This window comes from Gouania willdenowi, chromosome 12 (assembly GCF_900634775.1).
Source record: "Gouania willdenowi chromosome 12, fGouWil2.1, whole genome shotgun sequence".
Classification (NCBI taxonomy): domain Eukaryota; kingdom Metazoa; phylum Chordata; class Actinopteri; order Blenniiformes; family Gobiesocidae; genus Gouania; species Gouania willdenowi.
The window spans coordinates 19700217-19724706 of NC_041055.1; the positions used below are offsets into that span (position 1 = coordinate 19700217).

Sequence of the window (24490 nt, forward strand, 5' to 3'; positions counted from 1 at the left end):
CAGTCATGTACGCATGCGCTTTTCTTCACACGTCATCAGAAGGCGCGTCCCCCTCCCGCTGACGTCTTCAGTCGCTGTAAACTGACCTTCTCCGCGGCCTGGTCGCTCGTCCTGGAGTCAGGCGAGGACCTTGAATGTTTTTCCGTTTGTTGACTTGAGTTTTCTGCTTCTCAGTCATGCCCACGATTCCGGAAATCCCCACGGCCCAGGAGCTGAAAGTAGACGAGGTAAGATGACTTTATATTGGCAAACGAAGCCAGGAGGTGTAAGCTAATTGCAGGCTAACTGGTTAGCCACTGCTAATCATATTTTGTTTCTTAGCAGGAAACCTTTGTCATCTGTTAGTCACAGTTTAGACAGTCAAAATCCTCAATATCATCAGAAGATAATTTTTAGGTGTCTTTATTTGTAGTTTACCGTAAATGTATGATATTCACCTTGACTACAATAAATAGTTTGTGAAGTTTGCAGAAAGTCATATCTGTTTATATCCGTCTGTTTCTGATGATAAGCGATAAGATACACTCAGACGTAGACAGCTTTCTACAGCTCGTCTTTTCGTCTATCCAGGCAATACCTTGTTGTTTATTATGGTGAACTTGTCCTTGAAACTCAGGTGAAAGTTTGCAGATGGTTCTATTTGGTGTCAATACAAACTAAAGGGTTTGAGCTTCAGGGATTTAAGTTTATTTTTGATAGATTTATGTTTTTAACAATTATATAATATCACAATGTTTCATTATTTATTTATTATCAATAGCAAAGACTGGAATTATGATGGATAATAGATATGTTTATTATGCCCTAAGCCAGGGGAAACTGGCATTACAGCAGCAGTCTAAAGGCACGACGTAACAATGAAAAATAATTTAAATTATACATTAGATCAGTGGTTCTCAAACCGTTTTGGCTCAAGTACTCCCTGTCTTGTATTTCTGAATCCATCCTTTTTCTGACGACAACATTTTGCTTAGAAAACTATTTTAAAACAAACTAGAGCATAATGATTGAATGAGTAATAACACACATTTTAAAGAATCTCATTTTGTAAATAAGTGGAAAGAAACAGTATTTACTGCAGTGGTTCCCAACCTTATCTGGATCATGACCCCATTTTGAGATCAAGTACTTCTGGCGACCCCAAAGACATATTTTTCGAAACATAGTTTTTGATCAGTTTTGTTATATATATATATTTATTTAACAAAATGAAAGCATAGAATACAGTGAAGACTGTGTATTGATTAAAAAAAAAAATAGAAAAAAAGAATAATTAAAACATTTCGAAAAAAACATTTCCTCTCTCTTGTGGAATATTTTGATATTTATAACTCTTTGAGGGACAAAATTAGTGAAGTTACGGCCTTGCTTTTAGTGGTGAACCGTTTAAGGGACCTCACAGTTCGATTTCAATTCAGGGTGCTATGATTCTATCAATCAATGATTATTATGATAGTGATATATTATTTAGTATTAATACACGACTCACAACTGAGTAATATCAACTTTTTCTTTTGGATTATTAATATTGCTGTTTAAATCTTTTTCCTTTTTCAAAGTAATTTCACAAGCCAAATAGACGTTTCTGGGTTTTTTTTTAACTAATCACATGACCTGCTGTGGATATTTGTAATCCATGGGTTATTATTTTCTTGGTATACGAGTAATAAACCAAGTTTTATTATGCACTTTATTGTGTTGGCTTAGTCTAATGATTTCCATGACCTCATTCTGTCAATTCCTATAGCCTCAGTATTGTAACTGTGAACCATTTATGTATTGTACATGTAAAGTTATTGTATATGACACCAATTAAAAACACTTTACTGTTAATAAGTTGCGTTGACCCAGTCTAATAATTGATGTATGTGGTTCCTCTTCTTTCCAGATAAGTGTGTCATCTGCAGTGCTCAAAGCTGCTGCACACCATTTTGGCTCCCAGTGTGATACACCCAACAAAGAGTTCATGCTGTGCCGCTGGGAGGAGAAAGATCCTAGGAAGTGTCTAGAAGAAGGGAGGAAAGTCAATGAGTGTGCACTGAACTTCTTCAGGTACGTGTTGTCTTACCAGTGAATCAAAAAATGGTCAGTTATTGCTCTTTAATATTGACTTCTTAGCCAAAAGCACTAACAAACTCTAAAATGAATCAAATGGAATTTCAAATCCTATCTTTCATTAATTGTATTTGGTCATTTTGTTGGTACGTTCAGGGCTTTAAAACAGTAACTATTGCAAGTGGTTGAAATATGTATTTATTAAAAACTTTATTCAAAGCTTTGGATTCTATAAGACTTTAAAGAACAGATTTAGTTGTCACATTATTATTGTATCCATTCATTCTGTTTCTGCCTGAGCACCAGACCTAAAACAGTTACAGTATGTGCATCCCTAGTTATTAACAGTTAATTATAATGCTGAAGGATTTACCTTAATCGCATCGATATTGAGGTTCTCACTACTGCGATAACCTAACCTCAGATGCTGAGGTTTTTTCTTCCGTCTCAATCATTTGAGTGATATATACTGTATGTTCACCAATCAGAATTACCAAGAACCGTCTTCCTGGGCTGCTGGCCAATCAGAGATGGTTACAGGACACAAGCTTGTATGCGCTGCAGCGAGTCTCCGTGAGTGCGCTAACGACAACTACTAGGGCCCTGTAAAGTCCACGTTAACGGAATCGCTGACAGAATCACTGAATCGACCAATGAAAACGGAATCTACTGTTGACCGCGGAAGTGGACAGAATCGGCACGAAACGCTGTCACCGTGAGGAAAAGGATGTTTTATTATGGGGAAATGTTTCTAGGTAGCGCTCATTGGATGCACCCACCCCTCCCCTTCCGTCCTGGCTGCTTCAAACACTGCATAAAACACAGCCTAAACTGCCAAAAAACTACGCAAATCAAAACTGACTCCTAAATCAGAGCCCACCAGTGTCCACTTAACTTTAACGTGTCTGTGAAACTCCGTTCGTTTCTCGTCGCTCCATAAAAACATGATCAGCTTCACCTGCTCTGAGTGTTTAAACATCTCACCAGGGCTGCAGAAGGTCTGTGGGAAAAGTTGTTCGGTTGTTGTTGAGCACGAGACCATCGACATCAGGGATTTTAGAGTCTGAAACATCGTAGATTAATGATAACTTCTGATACTGTAAAATATTCTGACCCCTAGTGGTGAAACAACTGATGCATCCTTGTGTTTATTTATTTTTTTGTAATCATTACAGTCTGGAATTATATCATCAACTTAATTTGACTTAGGTTATTTTAAATTAAGTTGATCAAAATGTAATCAATAAACTAATAAATGTCAATAAATTGACATAATGTGAATGAAATGTCATCATCGTGAGGTGAAAAACGCTTTCTGGGGAACTGTTTCCGGTGCCCGTTTTTTTGTTGCACCACCCACACCCCTCCTGGTCCTGAGCTAAACAAGATGTCAAAGGGCCCACCCAAAAAACACCGTTTAAGATGGCCAAAAAACTACACTTCTCATCACTCACCCCAAAATACAGAGACGACCAGTTTCCCTGTAACTTTTATCTTACTTTTATGTTATTTGATAGCTTCTGATATTGTCAAATATTCTGGCCCTTAATCCTTACAGTCTGGAATTATTTCATCAGTATATTTTAAATTATGTTATTTTTGAATCAAAACTAAATCAATAAACCTGCTCAGATTCAGTAAACCATTGATCCCTGAGGGGGAATTTGGTGACATTAATGCTATTCTCATACATCTTTATATGACATTTAAATATGTAAAAAGGAGCCATCAGAATGATCCATGTCAGTTCAATTTACTGTATATCTACCATTAATTGTAGCGTACACATGGTTTTAAATGACATTTTTAATTTGACATAAATGTTTGTCAAATTATTGCTTTCTCTTATTAGTATATATTGTGTTTCCTAACAGGAATTAAAAAGTTATATTTTCTGACAAAATTTAAAAAAAAATAATGTGCAAAACATGGAATTTGGAAGAAAAAAAAATAAATGGAATTTAGAAAAGCAATGAAATAGAATTTCAATGTAAAGGGCAGCTTGTTATCAAGTTTTCTGTTGATCTGCATAATGACACCATCATTAGATTCAGGTGTGTTAGAGCAGGGAAACATTTAAAACATGCAGGATAGAAGCTCCAGGACTGGATTTAGAAGCTAAATAAAATCTAAATCTAAATTGATGAGGAATAGAGGAGGACCTGTCTAATCTGTCAAGTGAATGCACACATTTTATCAGATGTAATAGCCTGAACGATCTGTTTATGCTTCTCAGTAGTTTTTGGGTGTATTGTTGTTCTATATTTGGTCCTCATTGTGTCATCTCTGCCTCATGTATTTTAGGCAAATCAAGGGAAACTGTGCAGAGTCCTTCACTGAGTACTGGACCTGTCTGGATTACTCCAACTTGGCAGAGCTCCGTCTGTGCCGTAAACAGCAGCAAGTCTTTGACAGCTGCGTCCTGGATAAACTTGGCTGGGAGAGACCTGCTCTGGGAGATATGTCCAAGGTGAGGCTCATGACTGATTGTGTGCCTTAATAATGTGATGTGCCCCATTCTGGCTGATTAGGGGGTTCATGCAAAACGCTCTGATTTCATATTCACTATTAGTTCTTTGAGCTTCAGCCCTCTACAATTCAAGAGTTTTATCGTCTTTTCTTCTTCTGCAAAAGTGCCATTTTAAGGTCTTGCAGAGTCAGGGAATCACTAATAAGGCATCAGCATTTATACACCATTACCTAGGGATGTAAAGATTAATCTTGAGGCAGTTAAAAATCAATTCATAGTTGTCACGAGTCATAATGATACTCTGAAAATTGAATCGCAGTACTTTTTTTTTTTTTTTTTTAAACAGCAGAGACATTGTGAATGCCCAGAGGTATTGGCTTCTCCCTGAAAATGTAGATATGCTGATATTTCTTAAAAAGAACATGTGAATTCCAAGGTAAGAGGAGCACAGAGAGAAACAAGAGAGAGAATAAAAGCCATAGTTTGTTTTTTATATTATTTTTTTTGACATGGGATTTGTTTTAAAGTCCAATTGTTAAGGCAAAAAAATAATAATGCACTTTTAAAAAGAAAAGAAACTTTTATGCAGTTTTGCATTGTTTACTGTAGAGCCAGAATTCAAATTCTTGGCTTCTTCTTCGTTTGTATTATTATTTTATTTATTTCATTTTCAGTTAAATTGCATTGTTTTGAATAGTTTATCAAGGGATTCTTTTGACAATGAAAAATAAAGTAAAATAGTACAGTATTTTCTAGTCTTTTAAAAATAAAAAATAAAATAAAGGATATGAAGAATACTTAAGCAGTCATCATTTGTCTACAGTCTCATTTTGTAAAAGAAATCGTGAGATAATCGTATTGCGAGTTGAGTGAATCATTACATCCCTACCATTACCTGATATCCACTTTAAACATTGTAACCCGTTTTTTTCTAAGGGCAAGTGTGGAAAAAACATCCCTTGATAAATTAATACAAATAACATTTTAAAGCTAATTTTGTAGACAACTATAAATCCAAAACGCTGGTAGAATGTAAGCAGTCCATGCACTTTGTAAAGTGGAAGATTACATCACATAAAAATGAGTTGGATAACAAGAATGACTTTAATTGTAATATGTAGGCGGATGAAGTAGATGTGAGTGGAGTCTCAGGACGAAACTCAGACCAGTCGAGGAATGTTAAATATTTAATTAAAGTGTGATGCTTAAAGCATTAGAACAGTGGTTCCCAACATTTTTGGAGTCGTGACTCCAATTTGATATCCTACATTTGTGGTGACACTTTTTTTTTTCTTTCTGAAATTAGTTTTTGATCATGTGTTAAAAATCCAGAGTAGCCAGAACAAGATGCACCAGCTTAAATATTTGTATACTGATATATATATATATATACTTTTTTTTTTTTTTTACTCAGACAGAAACTTTTAAACGATCATGGTGTTTGTTTGTTTGTTTACATCAACACTGAATAAAGTGAAGGTTTAGATACACAATTCACTGCATTTAGTCGATCAGTCCCATAATCCTTTGCATTAGTTGATGGTTAGTTCATGGCATTTCTGTTTTTTTTCACAGGTGACCAAAGTGGCGACCTCCCGGCCACTCCCAGAAAACCCCTACCACTCTCGACCTCTACCCGAGCCCAACCCCCCCATAGAGGGCAAATTGGAGCCTGCCAAGTACGGCAGCAGACTTTTCTTTTGGAACTGGTGAGACAGCTCCTGGAAACCAGTCGGAGCCCACATACATGAGCTCTGTCCAAAAACAGCCAAACTCGAGACTATCGTATCAATGATGTTTGCTAAAGGAGATAATGCAGGGCAACCAGATTACCACATTTGAAGTTTAAGTTGTATTTTGACAGAGTTCATGCTCAATGATCTTTTCAGCAGTTTCAATAAACCTGACGACCATTATTTTCATGTTTCACTGTAAAATGGGTCTTCATTTCTGTATATGTAATACATAGCAGCATGCTGCTGTTACTGTTGTCAGATAATAAAAAGTTAAATTATCAGTTGTGGTTTCATGTATTTCATGCAGCGTTGAGTAATTTGGCACCAGCTTCATAAGTTTGCAGGCTGTTTTGATGCATGCGCGCATATAAAGACATAAGGCCACCTCGTCTAAACTAAGCATCCACAGCAGTTTCTAACCTGAGCTTTCGCTTCAAATGAGTTACCTAAACAAGCAGTTAACCTCATTTACCGAGTGTTTACGGAGGTTAAACATAGCCATGTATAAAATAAACAAGCAATAAGGCTGTAATTGTGACAGAAAAGAAAGGAGAGCGTATTAGGCCCATGGAAGGAACAGGTATATAAAGCCAGGTCGGTTCATCTGTGTTCTATCAGTGCGTGCGTTGGCAGGCTGATACCGTGTGAGGTCGGAGGTCAAGGTTCGGGGTCACTACCTGCAACCACAGAGCTGCTTCTGCTTCCTCCTTTTCTCTTCGCACTCTTCCTGCCTCTGACCCGGGTTGGACTAAGACCAGGGGCAGCCGAGGCAAAGTTTATTACTGCACACGTGTTCTTCCACATGCACTGATGACCTCGAGTGGAGGGGGATGAGACTACATTAACCTCCTTTAAAGGGAAATATAAATTTCTGTTCAACATGAACATATATTTTTTTTTTATTTATTCAAGAGATGATGCATATTAAAAATGAGAAAATGCAAAGAAAACATGTACCTGTGAATATGCAGGATTGTAGACATCCTCAGTCCCCGGCAGGACCAAAAGTCAGCCACATTACCCACACAGTATACATTTAATTCCATACATCATCCAAGCTCTCTCACATGCTCTTAAGCATTGGCATCCACCTTTAAAATGACAAGCAAATGTACTGTATATATTCGCACCAAGGGTTGAAAAGTCTTAAAAGGGGGAACTTTTTAACCCCTTTTACCTCTTTTCTTTGGCCATTTTGCAGCTTCTTTTTAGTTCAATTTTTGCTCCTTTTCAAAAAGTTCTGACACTTTTTTTTAACTTCCTTTTGCCAATAAATGTCCCTTTTTTTCTTCCTATTTTTTGTTCATTTTTGCAAGTTCTTTTTGAAACTTGAAACACATTTTTGTCCCTTCTTTCATTTTTTTTGGCCACTTTTCATCCAAATACATACCACTTGTTTTCTTTTTTTCCCTTTTTTTGTTCCACATTTTTGCCCTTTTTCACTATTGTTTGCCACATTTTGCCTATTCAAGCTACCCTTTGCCATTAAATACCACCTGGTTCCTTGCCCATTTTTTTGGCCTCTCCTGACTGCTTTTGGCCCATTTTAGTCACTTTTCACTCTTTTCTTGCCATGTTTTTTTTTGCCACTTTTGGACCATTTTTGGCTCCATGTCTGCCTCCACTCACTCGTCAAAAAAAAAAGAAAAAAACATGGCGGACCGAACCGGCCCACTTTGGGTCGACGACCCACCTGGATGATGCCTGATATGCCACACACAGTATGAAACACATCTATTTACACATCTAAATACTAGTTGCAGTTCCCGGCTCCTTTGCTAAAACGCAGTCACATGATTGTTCAAGGTTTTGTTCAGGTGTGGACAGTTTTGATTGTCCAACATCTGTGATGTGAGTGGGTTGGAAAAGGAGCTAAGAGTTTAGAGCTCCTGTAATGTTGTTGAGGTGGTGGTCTATGTATGAGAAGTGGTATGAAAATACAGTCTGTCCAAAGGAGATTTTCCTTGATGGAATTTTACAGTCACCCCTGGAGCTTGCTCTTGTGGGTCTGTTTTGATTGTTTTTTGCGACAAATTCCTGTAGTGGGGCAGGGGCCAGTCCGTGAAGAATTTTGTATATGAGCGTAGCGTCCGCAAATATAATCATGTTTTCCCAGCTTAGTAAACTGTGCTTCTTAATAACATTAAAACATTCATCCAAATAAAACATTATATAATCTGTACTGATAGTTGTCTGTATTTGATTTGCTCATAAAGTAGTTTTTTGGCCCTTGCACTGCAGTTGATTTCTATGTTAAAAGGTTTGACAGCTTTCTCTCTCAGAAAAAAAACCAAATGACAAAAGGCATTAATTGTACATGACTTTAAAAACACAGGGGTCACTGCCTTGCAACCATGTCCTCTGTCTTTTTAAGAATAATCCACATTACATTTGTTTTTACAAGATCCATTAATGATCCAGTGCATGCTGAGCCTCTTATCTTCCTGCCCGCAGGTTTTTTCCCACAAGTTCCTTTTTTTTTTTTAAACTTATACAGGCAGTAAAGTTCAATAGTGGAGTCACAGCCCATTTCCAAAAACAACCATGTATGTTTTCAGTATCTACAGAAGCACAGTGTAGATTTACACTGACACGCGTATACTGTACATCCCAGTGTTTCTATAAGGCCGTCCGTCCTTAGCAGGAGTTGTAGAAATCCCCTCTCAAGGTGTGGTCGGTATCTGCAGTTTACACAGGAAACGGCTGACAGACATTCTTCTGACCTGAACTGCAGGACAAAGAGAGGAGGGAAGGAGGGATGTAGAAAGGAAAGGAGGTGAGGACAGAGGGAAAGCTGAAGGAGTAAAGGTAGTGAGAAGCAGAAAGGATTAAAGAGAAGATAGAGGAAAGGAGAAGAAACACTAATCTGAGATTGAAGATAATAGGAGGCTGATGGAGAACAACAGAGTTCCTCCAGGAGATACTAGTTGGGAGCACAGATAGGTGCGGTCTGGAAGTAGGTGTGCCTGGAGGCGAGGCCCCGGGGCTCGTGGCAGGCCCCGTCTCCATGCGACTCTCAGGAAGCAGAGGGTCATCGTTGTTTGACACTGCACCGCCACAGGAAACGGGCTCTGGCACAGGAAAGAAATACAATACGGGGCTTTCATGAAGCTACAGCCCGCCTGGGAGCCCAGTGCGCTAAAACACTCAAACAACCTGGTCGTTTATAACACACCACTGTCAATATTCCTATTGTTCAGTCTCCGGCTGGACAGCAGTGAATGTTTGGAGTTGAGATGAGCATCAAATGTCATAAATGGAAGGCATTTGACGTGGCAGACATTAGTCATGAAAAAAAAAATGAAGAATCTAAGCCACAACCAAATCACTTGTGTTGACAAAAATGTGATAAATAAATTAAAAGAGATACACAAACAACTGGGTAGGGCTGGGTGATATATTCATTTTTTTATTTTGGCAATATAAAAAATGACAATATCGCCTATATCGATATATACTGTATATATACTGTCAAAATAATTGCCTGAGTCATTTTTTGTCAATTTTTTTTTTTTTGCCTAAATCATCTCCTCATGACGCCGGCCACCTATGGTAAAATCGCCTACATCCTCAGTTGATCAGATCATGTGATTTTATCCCTTTAAGATAATGGCCGATGTCAAGTGTGTTACACTTTTGGTGAAGTTTTTTGTTTTTCCTGAAAAACTTGAAAAAATGAGTTAGGCGATTATTTTTTAACAGGGTGACGATATATTTTGTTTTAAAATACTTGTTTTAAGAGTCGCTGCTTTTGCTACTTCTCAGAACAGTGCGTAAAGCTCAGTTAGATGGATATTTGAGTGCGTCCTAACCTGGCCCTTCCTCTAAACAATCCACACTACAGAACCTACTCTTAGGTTCTGACCCTTTTAGGAGAAAAAAGACAAAAGTGGCACATTTTGTGCAAACGTTTGTTAATAAATGTTCCCGTTGGCTTTTTGCACCAGCAAATTTAACCCTGAATTGTCTTTCTGGTCTGACTTATTTTTAATTAAAATCGAGATTTACATTGTATGTCCCCATTTTGAGAAGAAATATCAAGATATGAGTTTTGGTCCATATCGCCCAGCAACCTGGATTGTTTTGGTTCCTGTGATCCTTCACCAAAGAGTTACTTTTATAAAAATCCACATTGTGAGATGCTTTGTTGCTCAGACACAGCTGTGGCCTTTGCTTGAAGAGGGCCAACATGTGGGTGCTGTTCACTTAGCAAACTCTGAGATGGAGGTGTGTTTGATTTGTTTACGTTAGGGCACCCTTTTTGCTTTTTTGACTCTGATCTTTTAGACTGCACACACTGTCAAGTGCTGCTTTCATGTGTCTCTCTCTCGTCTCTTCATATGGCACAAGGTGGCTTTGAACTGACATGCAGGTTGAAGAATGAAACGCACACCAAACATAGTACAAGTACCACCATGACATCCAAGCCTATGTCTCTAATGGAGAATACTTGATCGAGAGCTTCAAAAGGATAAACACTCCCGCCACAACACACGTGTACCCATTTTAAAGGGTACCTGTGGTGAATTTTATTTGCAAGCGCTGTCAAGAGATCATATTACTTGAGGTTTAGTTGGGTTATTTTCTTAAAAAGTCTTTGTAAAGCAGCCAGGAGGAGAACAAACAGTTTTCGCTTCAGATGCTTGTAGTGACCGCATAACGTGGCATTAGCGCTGCCGGTCCCTTTGCCGGTGACGGGTAGTTCTCTAGCAGATTTTCCTCCTCTAAAATGCTTTAATGTCCTCCCAGACTCATCGTGTAGTAAGGCCGCATTCTCTCCTGCACCTGTGTTGTGCATCGCAATCAGTGACGTGCCGTGAGCACTAGAGTTGGGTAGGCAGGGCGTTGCAAATCGAGACCACCAATGTCAACACCAATGACAATTTCATATGCTTCTGCTGGAAAGTGTTAATCAAACAAAATCAACATCGTAAAACACCATTAAAGAAACAAACAGTTATTTAATATAGCCTCCATACTCTCCCAACAAGATATATCTAATGACATGGCAGCACATCCGTTGTTTGTGTTGGAAACACAAAGAAAACGACAGTAACGTCAACTCGGAACAACCTCAGTGAGCCAATCCTTCCTTTTCTACCAATTTACTGTGAAAAGTACGAACAATTTTCTGACCTTTCCTTTGCTGAAGGTCTGGTAGCTCAGGTGTTGGTCTCCCATCTTTTAAAAGCTGTCGTTGTCCCTCAAAAGAAAGTTTCTTTATCGTCTCTAGTGCTGTCATCCTGCCCACTAGCTAGAGAACGTAGCAGCGGCCGCGCTGTATCAATTCACTAATGCACTGTAAACTTACGATGTTTAGTCATTTGGGCTATGAAAAGCACAAAATGCTGACACTTTGAAACGTACAGTATAGGCATTGTAGGCTATCGGAAATTAAAAAATAAATCATTTTTAGTTATATTATAATTAAAACAAATAATCAAAATATCAAGTCTCCCTTGGGTAGGCACTGCCTACCTTGCCTACCCTGACTGCACGTCACTGATCGCAATCTATCTATTCCTGTAGTTAGAAGAGCAAAGGAGGAGAAGAAAGTGACTTAACACTCAGGTGATAGTTTGAATGACCGCTGCTGCTGCTGAGATAAACACGAACCCTGAAGCACTGAGACGGACTCACAATAACAATAGCCGCCGAAATAGCCATGTGTTTTACTGTAATGTGCAGTTTTTTTTTGGATGAAAACAATCACAACAGTGTTGTGGATAGCAAAAATAAAATCGCTTTGGTGATCACTGATCACCCTGTAAAAGAGCGAGACATGACGTGAGTGAGTGTCTATAGACACGCCCACTCATGAATATATGCATAAGTAGGCCCCGAAACAACCCGATTTTGGAACTGCTCAGAAAGTCACTTTTCAGAGGCTAAAACTCTGGAAAACAGGCTAGTTTGGGAAAATAAACCTCAAATATATGTTTTTGGGGTTCTTAGAACAAATGGAGATGGGTGAAAAATAGCATAATATGTCCCATTTAAAAATGTCCCGATATAGTATACATTCGGGTATTTCTTGCATACTCAATCTTTTCATACTATCTAATGTGAACGCTTGGTTTAGGTTTAGGCCTTGCACCCCTAGTGCAGCATAGGCCATCGACTACAGTCCTCCTTGTTCCCCTATTCTGGGCTCTTTTCTCCAGTTGATGCCAGATGGGATCAATCCTCTTGATGTCAGCTTCCAGATCCCTTCTCCAGGTGTTCCTAGGTTTCCCTCTTTTCATTCTCCCCTGTGGATTCCAAGTTAGGGCTTCCCTATTGATGTTAGCGTCCGTTTTTGTTATCGATCCACCCTTCCGAAGTCTTTCCTTCGCTGGTAATGTGAATGCACTACATGCTAATTTTGACGTCAAACGATCGTATGCGATTTCGAACGCAGGCATTGTGAGAGTTTTGTGCACTAATATTGTGTTTTGAACATACAGAATAAAATCCCTCCATCCAGCAATTAGCAGTGGCTATCTGAGCCTCTTTAATGACAGCGCAGCATACGTCACACAGAAAGATGTACCAATGTCATACGTGTTTGTTGCACTTCGGGAGGAAATTGGAGTACTTGGAGAAAGCCAATGCACACTCGAGAGTCTACACGTAAACTTGCTCATAGGCACTTACAGCTTAAATTTGTGCAGTGACAGAGTGATGACCATAAGTTGTGTTTTGCATTCCAACCCGGCACGCTTCACAGACGGCCTTTCATGCCGCCGTTTTACCACTGAATGCTATGCTTAAGTCAATATGTAGCAACTTTAAAGTTTCACCAGAGGTGTTAGTTGGATCAAGACAAGACTGAGCAGGAGTGAGCTGCAGTGAACGGCGCACGTACACGCACACGCCTGCACACAGACACGCTGATCGAGGACTGAAACACAGTTGGAAAAATACACTGGACGATGACACATGCAGGCTTGCACATTAGCAGATGTATCGTATATCTTCATGACGAAATCGTCAGGAACAAAGTTGATATTTGCACCATTTGAAAATCCAATTTTCCTACAGCTCCTGGGTCTGTTTATTCCACAGGTTTAAAAATAAAACTCCGACCGTTTCTTTTCGCCGCATGTTTATTCTGTGGTATCTAAGCAAATGGACTAATGTGAAGTACGTGATGAAACGCATTGTCAGAATGACAGCCCGGCCTGTTGTCACACAGCTTAGCACTCAAGAAGCTGCGGTCGGGGGGGGGGGGACATTTATAACGCTGTTTATTTTTCTACAGGTGGGCGTGAGTGTGCGCGCGTACTCACACAAGTGCGTTTGTGTATTTACAGAGCAGACATGGGCAACTGGCCGCCCAGGGGCCACATGTTGCCCTCGGTATAATTCTTTGTGGCCCCCAAAGCAAATCTGCAAAAAAAATTAACTCAAGAGGTTGGAAGGAATAGTACACAAAAAATTCCCAAAATACATAAAAAGGCAACACAGACAGACACAACAATCACTTAAACAAATACAATGACTTACAAAAACACACAAAATCACAACACAAGTAGCTCCAAAGACACACAAACTGTTAACAAAATTTGAGAAAGTGACTCCAAAAATGTACAAATCAACAATAAAAACGCTTAAAATGACAGAAAAATGCACAAAATTATTGCAACAACACAAAAAAAAAAATAACACAACTGCACATAATGAGTTTAAAAACACACAAAAGGACTAAAAACTGACAAAACATCAAAACCACATACAAAGAAAAAATGACTCTGTTTTAATGCTCTGATCGGTCATTGTTATAATTAATTCTGATATGAATGTTGATCATGTGGCCCTCACATCAGATACAATCACGTGTTTGTGGCCCCCGCTGTGATAGAGTTGCCCATCCCTGTTATTGAGTTTTGACTGTCTGGATTTTTATTTTACATGTACTGTATGTTTAGGTTTTGAAACTTGGGCGTGTATTTGTCCCCGTGTGTGTGTGTGTGTGTGTGTGTGTGTGTGTTTAACACTGGCTTGTGTTTATCTTGGCCTGATCCCAGACCTTCATCACTCCTCTGTTGATAGCTCCATTCCTCCATCCCTCTGTCCCTGCGGCTATTTACAAGCCTACCGCAGACAGCCTTCCCCTGCGTGCCAGCATCCAATCCCTCCACCTCAGCTCTCATCTGCTCGCTGTCATCATCCTGCTCTGGTCTCACACCGTTTCTCAGCCTCTCTCTTATCAAACCGTCCAAGTTTAAATCTTCTTCCTCGCAGACAAAAGGGCCCATTTCGTGGCCAACTGCGTATATTCGCAGTCATTCCTTCTCATTTGTTTCCTCTGCATGACTGGATGTTTATGTGTTCATTCGTCTTGCTGTGCTTCTTACAGAACAAAAACCCTTATTCACAGAGTTACCCGATACACTTCTTATGTATAGACGTGCTCTCCTGTGTGGTTTATATATGTAACTCTGTGTTTTTGTTGCTGAAAAAGCTTTTATGTCATCTTATTGCACTATTTAATGTAACAATCTGCTGTTAAAGCTAAAAAAAAAACCAAAAATTCAAATTTCATCCTAGTTAAACTTAATAATATTATAAATATTAAATACATATAGGATCACTGAATCCTTCTGCTCTTTATGTCATTTTTTTTTTTATCTCACCAATAAGCAAAAATAGACTTATTCTACTCCAGCGGTTCTCATCCTTTTCAGCTCGCGACCCCCAAAGACCAGGGACCCCCACTGTACCTAAAGGTATTTGAACACAGACATGAACATTGAAAAACAGTCATGTGGAGACAGGGTCATCTATAAGGGGGAATAAAGGGGAGAGATTTTTGGGGCCCATCCATAAATTCAGCAAAAAAATGCTCCATTGTTCTATGAATCAGTGATAACCACATTTATTTATTTATCTGAATAATATCCACTGTTATCCAGGATGTTATTATTTGTCCCATAGCATGTAGTCCTCTTAAAGATGTAAATTTGTGTTTTAATCTGAAACAAAATGGGTTAAAAGTGACACAATATGGTGGGAAAAGTGGTGAAATGGGATTTTAAAAACCACAGAAATTGGTTTAAATTTAAAGCAAATTTGAGTGGCCAAAAACAAGCAGAAAAAGTTAAAAAATTGGTCCAAATTGTAAATATTTTGTGGCAGAAAAAAAGGAACTATTAGTTTAAACTGGCAAATAATGGAATATAGTGAAAAGAGGTTAAAAGTGACAATAATTGGTCAACATTTGTGACAGGTGAGAAAAGTGGTGGAAAGGGTTTATAAGTGGACAAATCTTGAAAGTGGAAAAAATAATAATGACCAATCAGAGCATTAACAGGAAACAAAGGGTTTGTGTTTTTGTTGTTGTTGTTTTGTATATTTTTCTGTTATTGAGTATATTTCTATATTACTGTAAATTTCTTTATTTTTGTTGTCCTTTAGAGTAATTCAAACCTGTAGGACCTCCTCCTTCTGTAAACCCCACCAGAAAAGGCATTGAAATTTGCTGGAGAAGTGGCAAAAATTGGAGCAATCTAGCAAAAATGCATTAAAAGGAGCAAAAATATGTCAAGTAAAAGTGATGAAAATTGGTTAAAATATGACAAGTTTTGTGTAGTGGCAGAAAAAGGGTAAAAATAAGCAAATTTGGTCTCAAATTGTTCAAATATTCTCACTTTCTTAAAGTCATCAAGTGACCCCCTCCCAGTGTCTCGCGACCCCAATGTTGAGAACCCCTGTTCTAGTCTAAAGAGGAACTGTCAGTGATTATCTACTGACTGTAACATTACATCAAAGTCATTTTGATCTAATGATTTTCTACAGTATGATACATATACAAACAATGACCTCCACCTTCAGTTGTTTTAATCCCTTGGAGGTCCCCTGGAAGTGGATGTCACCCTAATTCTGTTGTGCTTGTGGTTTTGCGATCTCCACTGCAGCATTCCTCCACCGTGTGTTCATCTAAACAGAGCTAGTTAAAAAGGACTCGCGGCGGCTCGGGCTACACAGCCATGGCAGGGCTCGTCTGGGTGGTTCCATATCTGACACAGGGCTCCAAACGTTTTGGGTTTCCTACGCTTGTCAAGGTAGGTTAGCCGTTCCCAACGCTGGGCTGCTCGGAGACCCTGGTGGGCGATCACTCACATTACCTCCTCCATCTTTCAATCCCTCCCACACACCACCTTGCCTTGCTGTCGTCTCCAGTTTACAAGTCTGAATTTACCCCCCACTCTTTTTTTTTTTTTTTTTTTTGTGTCTTTATTTTTCGTTTTCCCCCTGTTTCACTTTTTCCCGACAGTCCTCAACTGTCATCTTTAATTTCTACTTGAAGGCACACTGTTGTGGACTCTTCTCGTCTGTGGTCTGTAAAAAGCTAAATTACCGTAGCTAAAGTTAGCAAAAGCTAAATAGTTACTGCTGTGGGTGTAGAGGCCATCAATATTTATGATTCTGCTTAAAGCTACAAAAACATGCATAATGTTGCTTAAGGTTTTTGAAACCCAGACAAATAGAGAACAAAACCCTTTACCAGAGGTTAAAAGAGCATTGATATATCCTACTCAAGTATAGAAGTACTGTTACTAGTTTGAAATTGTCCTTAAGTACAAGTACAGGTAGGGCTATGGGCGATTTTGCCAAAAAAAAAAAAAAAAAAAATCTCTGATTTTTTTAAAGAAAAATTCGAGTTTCGATTAAATGCACTTAAAAATGACTGCAGACATCAGATATATTGTCAAAAGTGCAACTTTATTGCTGTGATTGTCGTCAGGAGTTAAAATGCATAGAACAATTCCAAAAATAAAAAGTAAATGAGGCTCTGTCAATCAACAATTTCAGGTTTAAGCAAAAGTGTAACAGCTACTTCACAGTAGCTTCAATTTTCTGATTAAGAAATTAGATAATTACATGTTTTATAACATTTAACATTACAATAAAAAAAATAAAAAAAACTCTTCTCTTTGCATCTCAGCATAGTGCGGATAAAAAAATAAACATGCCTGTGGCACACATACTGTATAGCCTACTCAAAGGGTAAACAAACGTAAACAAAGAGGGGGCTGGCTCACATCGGAACGCGAAAAAGTCAGAAAAAACTGTGGTGGGAAAATAGATAAAAAAATGTTCTTTTTTTTTTTTTTTTTTTAATTCGAATGTGCAAAATAAAAATTGTTTTTATCTACAAATTTGATTAATCGATTAAATCAATTTTTTGCCCAGACCTAAGTACAGGTAATTCATACATAAAATACTCAAGTACATGTAAAAAGTAGTACAGTTAAATAGTACTCACAGTAAAAGTTACTCGTTACTTTCACCCCCCACGTTTATTTTTGGTAATAAATCTTTCATCTCACGTATAAACGTAATAAGGAAGAAACCAAATCTTGCACAGGCTGGACTGGAACTTAAGTGATTTTCCACGCTTCCAGGTTTGTCGTGCCAGTTATCGACTTTTCACACAAAAGAAGGACGTTGTTGGTTAATAGTGAATGCAGGCAGTTTGTAAGACCAAACTAAAATAACTTTATGCAATAGAAAAATAAACCAAACTTGGATTTTTCCTGGGAGGAAACCTTCAGTTTACTACATGACATGTTTCTTAATAGTGCTAAAGTGTTCAGTGTTCTTTAAATAAACAACGTAGGGTTTTGCATAGTGGGGCATGAAAGAATGCAGGAGTTTCGCTGCCCCTCTCACACATGTCAGCAATTTGGCTGGCTTGTGTATTTTGGATGTTGGAGAGAAAAAAAAAAAAAAAAAAAAAAAGAGGAACTTTTCAAAGTCTTATCCGTCTGGCAGCTGCGCTCGGAGACCAAATTGCTTTCAGCTGATGCGCTGCAGCTCAAACTTGCTTGGGTAATGTCAAGTGATGCATTGCAATACTGAGAAAACAACACAGACAAAAAAATAAATAAGAAGGAAAAAGAAATGCTGGAAAGTTCCAGTGCTTATTCGGGCAAAGCCTTCAAAGAACCAAACCAGAGGACACGCCCGAGAACAGCTTTTAAACCAATATTAGATATTAGCACATAATTCCTATAGCAGGGGTTCTCAACTGTTCTGGGACCCACATTTTGCCACGGTCATTAAATTGCGACCCACTTTTTTTTAGAATTTAATCAACCAAATTTAGTTTTTCAAAAATAACTTAAAAACAATAATCTTTTTTTTTTTTTTTATTTATTTTGATGAATCTATATATTTTTCTATGCTACATGCATTTGACAACATGCCTGTCAAAAGAAAAGCTTCTTTCAAAATAAAAGACGTGTCCAAAATGAGAGACATTAAGTATTTATTCGCGACCCACCCAGTACAGCTCCGTGACCCACTTTTGGGTCCCGACCCACCAGTTGAGAATCACTGTCCTATAGGATAAAAGGACCTGAATGATGCTGGTTAGCAAGACTGGACTTGGATTCCTTATGTTATTGAAGATTGTTTTATAAGAATTAAAACAAATATTCCATGCATACAATGATTGATTATTTACATGGACATAGTAAAAAAAAAAAAAAAGAACTTAAAATGGATTTATTCTGAAAAACATTTTACACACACATAGATGCCTAATCTATAATCCTGATAGGTTTTATAATGTTATGTCATGGATCATAAATCAACCTAGGTTTTGATACAAAAACCTAATAATACAAAACAACAAATTGTATTTGGGATGCTTTTTAAATTTAAAATACTGTCAGTTTGTCATTAATTTGGCATTTATTCATCCTTTGTGCAAACTTTACTCTTTCAGTCAGTTTGGGGATATAATTAACCAAGATTACATGATTTTAGGCTGTGGACGAAAAGTCTATCATGGTTAGAAAACCTGCTAATGCTAAAGACAACATGCAATCGCTGCTTAGAGAAGCCCCATATGCATTTGGGTCCTAATATTCTGAAAACAGTGTTATTGTCCTCGCCATTGAACGCGACCAACCCAGAATACTTTAAACACAGAGAGTTTGAATGATTAAGTTGATATGACAGCTTTTGCTTTCTACTTGTTTTTGTCTCGCTCGGTTTGCAGACGAAGTGCTTTTTGTTGGAATTCTACTCATCTACCTCAGCAAATAGGCTCTCCTCATCCACCGACGCCTCATATTTGTGACAACACTTTAGAAATTAAACTGTGATTGTTTAGGGTTATGCAACTTTGATGGATATAAACATCATTTTGGGGACTTCATAAGAATTCATCAGTAATCTGCAATTGGATTATGACATCAAAAATATCAAAGCTTTTTGTCTCCATGCATGATTTATTCTGTTGTTGTGTTTCGCGCTTCAGTTTCTCTATAACAACAATTCAAACGTGAATAACTGTAACATGGTGTGAAGTGAAATGTGCCTGATGAAATATCTGGAAACTAGAGACAATTGCAGAATTGTTTTCTGTGTGAAGTGGTTCCCATTAAGATTCATTACTCTACCACCACAATTTAGTCAGTCATAGAAGCTGTATTTTTGGATTTGTTCTAGCATAATTAAAAAAAAAAAAAAAAAAAAAAAAAAAGCTAAAATATAATTAACGGATCTCCATGTGAAAAAATAAAATAAAACATTGCATGCTTGATTAACTTGAGAAAACTTCAACCACATTTTTAGTTTAGATGAGGTGAATTCAGATTTTCTGAAACAGAAAGCGCGTTCAAAGCAAAGTAAATACCACAATGCTTACTTAGTGGTTTTTGGCACAGGGTGTTATGCAATAATTCATCAAAACTAGGATTTTTTTGTTTTTGTGGATCCGGAACCCAAATTGAGCAACACTGTTTTAGTGTTTTTTTTTTTTTTTTTTTTTAAACCTAGTGAATTTTACTCACTTGCTTATGACGATAGATGGATGGATGGATGGATGGATGGATGAATGGATGGATGGATGGATGGATATCCAACCGTACACAGTGAGTGTCTTCTGCATCTTCTACAGGCAAAGGAAATCAAGCAAAGCCTTTGGGGGGAAAAAATAGTACATCTAAGAGGAAAATACAAACAACAACCTTGGATTCTTGCCATACTGTAATTCCAGACAAGAAGAAAATCACAAAGAAAGTATTTGCAGTTGTCTGATTTATTCCAGTTGTCCCTCTCGGACAAAAACGCTTCCCTGTTAAAAGCTCCCACCTGCACACCCTTGACTTATTGTGCAGATACACTTTTAACAGCTCTTTAACAACTATGAAAATGATTTAAAAAGCCATGCACAGTCCCATGTCAAGCTCTGGTGTGTGAAATACACTCATCAGGTTCATGAACTGCTGTTTACAATCTGCATAGGGGGCGGGGGTGGGGTGGGGAGGGGGGGGGGGTGGATCTGAAAGTGTGTTTGGCTGAGCTTCAAATTCACATTTGAAACTATTTTGATGTCAGCTCTGTAGAGAGTTGCAGTTTCCCTGAGAACATGAATGGCCTTTGGGCTCTGGGGCCTGATGCACCAACACAAGAATAAACAGAGGATGGGGGAACGCGGGGGGTGGGAAAAGCCGGGACGGTGATGGGAGGAAAGACAGAACAACCAGTCAGGAGTTCAACACGAGTATCTGCTGTACTTACACCACAGACGCTGAATATCACATCTGCAGACTTATGGAATAATCTGAAAAGATGAATTCAGACAGTGAAGTGAAGGAGATGCTGAGATCCAGCAGCGAGTTGGAGGTCGAGGCTTCCTGTGAAAGGACTACGTTGAGGTTAAAGGTGCTGCCATTAGCAGGGAAACGCTCAGCCTGTGTTAATTAGGTTAGTACGGTACTTGTGGTTCAACAGGCCGAAAGGTTGGCCTGAAGGTGTGTGTGTGTGCATGTGTGTGTGAGAGAGAGCAAGCGAGCAGGGTTTAACTCGTGGGTCATGGATTAGTTTTCAGTCGGTCAAAGGAAATTTACCTGGAAAAAAAAACAACAGTTAATTTTTGTTGTACGAAGATGTTGATTTTCTATACTATCAAAGAACTTTATGAAAGATGCTTTTAAAGACACACTTTGATTGTCGTAAACTGTACTTACACAGAAAAATAGATATTCACCCATGTTTTATTATGCTATTCTGATGTCACTTCCCCCACAGCTCTGTACAGCACTTTGTGAATTTATCTGCGAAAAGCGCTTTATAATTACATGACTTACTTACTTAAAAATGAAAGCACTTGTTTGTGCAGGACATCAACAATTGAAGTGGATTTAGTTTGGGATTTATCTCAGTGCACTTTGATTTTTTTTTTAAAACTAAAAAGCAGCTACATACATTTAATTTTGAATATGTTCCTTTTAAGAATCTTCCCTGGTGATCCTGAGTTACAAATAAACTTCCTCCTCGTGCACTGCATCTGCATTCTTGTTTCATCATCACGTTTGAAATACCAAACATGACACAACTATCTTCTTCTAAGAATAATTTGAGTTCATTTGGGATAAGGTTGGTCATTAATGTGCAATATGGATCTCAAAAGCCATGACCTTTTGGCAAGACAATACCAGATGCAGTAAGTAAAAGAAGAGAAAATGACAAAAGTATATTACCATTTTCTGATTCTGCAGGATGTAGCAAAGTCATTCTTCTAATTTATGAAATGTTTATCCATTTTAGGGTCATGTTGTGCAAAAGCCTTAGTCAGACTATTCTACAAGGTCAACCCTGGACACACAGTTCACCTTTTACATGGTAACTTTGACACTGACAACTGCATTATGTATAGAATGATTTGATAAAATGTGATTGAAATGCATTAAATAATTAAAATATTGTGTTGCATGTTGTGTAATTCTATTCTATGGTGTGCGCCGCGGGTACATGCAACCCCGTCACTTATCCCAATCATCTGGCCAATCAGCGGAGCCACCTTCTCCTGCTCGGCTCTGAATGACCTATTAGCCAAATCTGTTTGTTCAGTGTTTAGTCACTATTACCCTCAGTGTGATCCCCACGCTAAAGGCCTAATGGCTGAGAATCCACCGCCCAGCCTGACATCAATGTCTAATAATCGATCACATGTGAGAACAACTGGCACGCGTCCTTCCTTGTTTTCCTAAAGAGGTGATTTCACGCAGTCGGGCTGCTTTCTCGTCTGCATGATAGTGTGATTGTTTCCGGTGCAGAGGAAAGGAAAGGAAAGGAAAGGAAAGGAAAGGAAAGGAAAGGAAAGGAAAGGAAAGGAAAGGAAAGGAACGGAGAGGAAAGGAAAGGAAAGGAAAGGAACGGAGAGGAAAGGAAAGGAAAGGAAAGGAATGGAAAGGAATGGAAAGGAATGGAGAGGAAAGGAAAGGAAGGGAAAGGAAAGGAAAGGAAAGGAAAGGAAAGGAAAGGAGAGCTGGGTGAGAGGGCAGCGTTATTCTATTCTGGGTAAGGAGCTGCAACAGTTAATCACACAGAAAAACCATTGTGTTGTTATCATTCAAAGTACTGTACGAGCAGAACGGCCTTTTTGTAATCAAGCTAAAGTCAGAGCCTTATTTTGACAGGCTGCATTTTAAACAGTAGGTTGTTACATGAACACAAAACGATCTTGGATCAAAAACTGAGCTTCGTGGCTGGCTGTGTTTTCAGTTTATATCGTGACCGTTTTCACTCAAAGGATTTTTACTCTGAAGGAGATTTTTTCCTTTTAACATCCACTTAAAATGCAGGAATAAATCTCTTGGCAGTAAATTAACATTTTTCCTACAATTAGTGGTAATAGTAAATGCAAAGATTGGCTCATTGATAAAGTGCATTTAATACATTTTTGTGGTTAAAGTACACTGAATAAAACTTATATAGTTGGGGTACATTACATCACTTCATTTATGTTCATAAACCAAAAAGTGAAGGTCTGAGTAATACTATTATACTATAACTTACGGTATTCAATAAGAGTAGTAAACTAAAAAAAAAAAAAAAAAAAAAAAAATAAAGCCCATAATGAGTATAACTTGTAAAGCTAAACAGAAACTGATACTAGAGTATGAATATTTAAGAACCACTTGGTGACAAAAAATATAATTACAACTAAAAATATAATACTTACAAAAGACTATGTAGTAAATAACAAGAGAACACACAAACCCAGTCCTGTCATGCTGATGGCCAATTTAGTTTGAGTGTTTTCTTTAAAAAAAAAAAAAAAAAAACACACACAAAATACCCTATGCAGAAAAAAAAAAAAGAACAATATACAATAAACCTATGAATGATGAAGTACAAGATATATACCTAGCACTAACCTCTGGACCTTGGGGGACCGAGCCTTCGCCAACGCTGCCCCCACCCTTTGGAACTCACTCCCACCGCCCATTACTCACTACCAAACTTCAAATTATTTCTCAAAACCCACCTGTTCAAACTGGCTTTTCCATAAACCTCTTTCTTTGTTCTATACCCCATGCAAAGCATCTATGAGTGTCCAAAAAAGCACTATACAAGCTGGATGTATTATCATTATTATCATTATTATCATTTAAATGAGTAATCACATTTACACACGGGAAGACCAAAAGATGGAGACCCCAACACATGTTATTGGACTAAAGTAAATGGGGAAAATTATTGCCAGCATGGTGAGAACATGGAATCTCCACACAAAGAGGTCCAAGGTCCAATCCAGAAGTGCTAACCACTCCACTACTGCGTGCTCACATCATCAAATGTTTGTGGTCACCTTGAGATGTTCACTAGAAGCTCCAATATCTCTTTGAAGTAGTTTATATTTGTCATTATTTATTGTGTGCTTCTAAATGACCATGACTTGGTTTGTATGTGTGCGCGCTATATGTTACATTTACCTAAACTCTTGCTCTTTGCTTTTCTTGCTTCATTTTGACAAATTTGCGTTTCCAGGAAGTCACTGAGGTCATTGCAGCATCTGTTGCTACTTAAGTCTACGATACAGTCATATGAGCTCTTGAGCATGCATGCGCACACATCCATGCGCACAGAACGTGCATGCTGCAAGAGCTGATGTCTTTAAGTTAGTGAATGACTAGAGCTCAATCAGACATGTGTGCGAAGGTCTCAAAGTGACTAAAGAAAGCCTGTTATTGTGTGGTGGTAATTTATCGTTTTTTGCTATTAAAAATCTGAAATTGTAGCGCATTTGGTAAAGGAAATGCTTCCTTTTTGCAAAATATGTGACATTTCCATTTTAAAACTCACATTTGCTTTCTCACAAATCCAGTTACTGTGACGTAATGCTTTCTTATCTGCTGACCAGCGCGTGCATGTTTCTACTTTGCGTCTCCGATTACAGACATGCAGACAGCAGTGCATTTCCCAGAGTTCACCAAAAGCAAAC

At 38.2% G+C, this 24490-nt stretch overlaps 1 protein-coding gene across 1 annotated transcript; it reads left to right on the forward strand.

The window, feature by feature from the left end:
- The first annotated feature begins 56 nt into the window (after positions 1 to 56).
- On the forward strand, positions 57 to 6462 carry ndufa8 (NADH:ubiquinone oxidoreductase subunit A8). Its single transcript, XM_028462776.1, has 4 exons — positions 57 to 227; positions 1889 to 2052; positions 4360 to 4525; positions 6101 to 6462. The coding sequence occupies exons 1-4, from the start codon at positions 177 to 179 to the stop codon at positions 6236 to 6238; spliced, it is 519 nt and encodes a 172-aa protein (XP_028318577.1). The 5' UTR covers positions 57 to 176; the 3' UTR covers positions 6239 to 6462.
- Positions 6463 to 24490: the final 18028 nt, after the last annotated feature.

Bases quoted from the DNA above. Each gene is read 5' to 3' on its own strand.
- ndufa8 (XM_028462776.1), top strand. From the start codon at position 177: ATGCCCACGATTCCGGAAATCCCCACGGCCCAGGAGCTGAAAGTAGAC. The intron at 228-1,888 runs GTAAGATGACTT...TCTTCTTTCCAG, and splicing joins AGGAGCTGAAAGTAGACGAG to ATAAGTGTGTCATCTGCAGT. The intron at 4,526-6,100 runs GTGAGGCTCATG...TTTTTTTCACAG, and splicing joins CTCTGGGAGATATGTCCAAG to GTGACCAAAGTGGCGACCTC.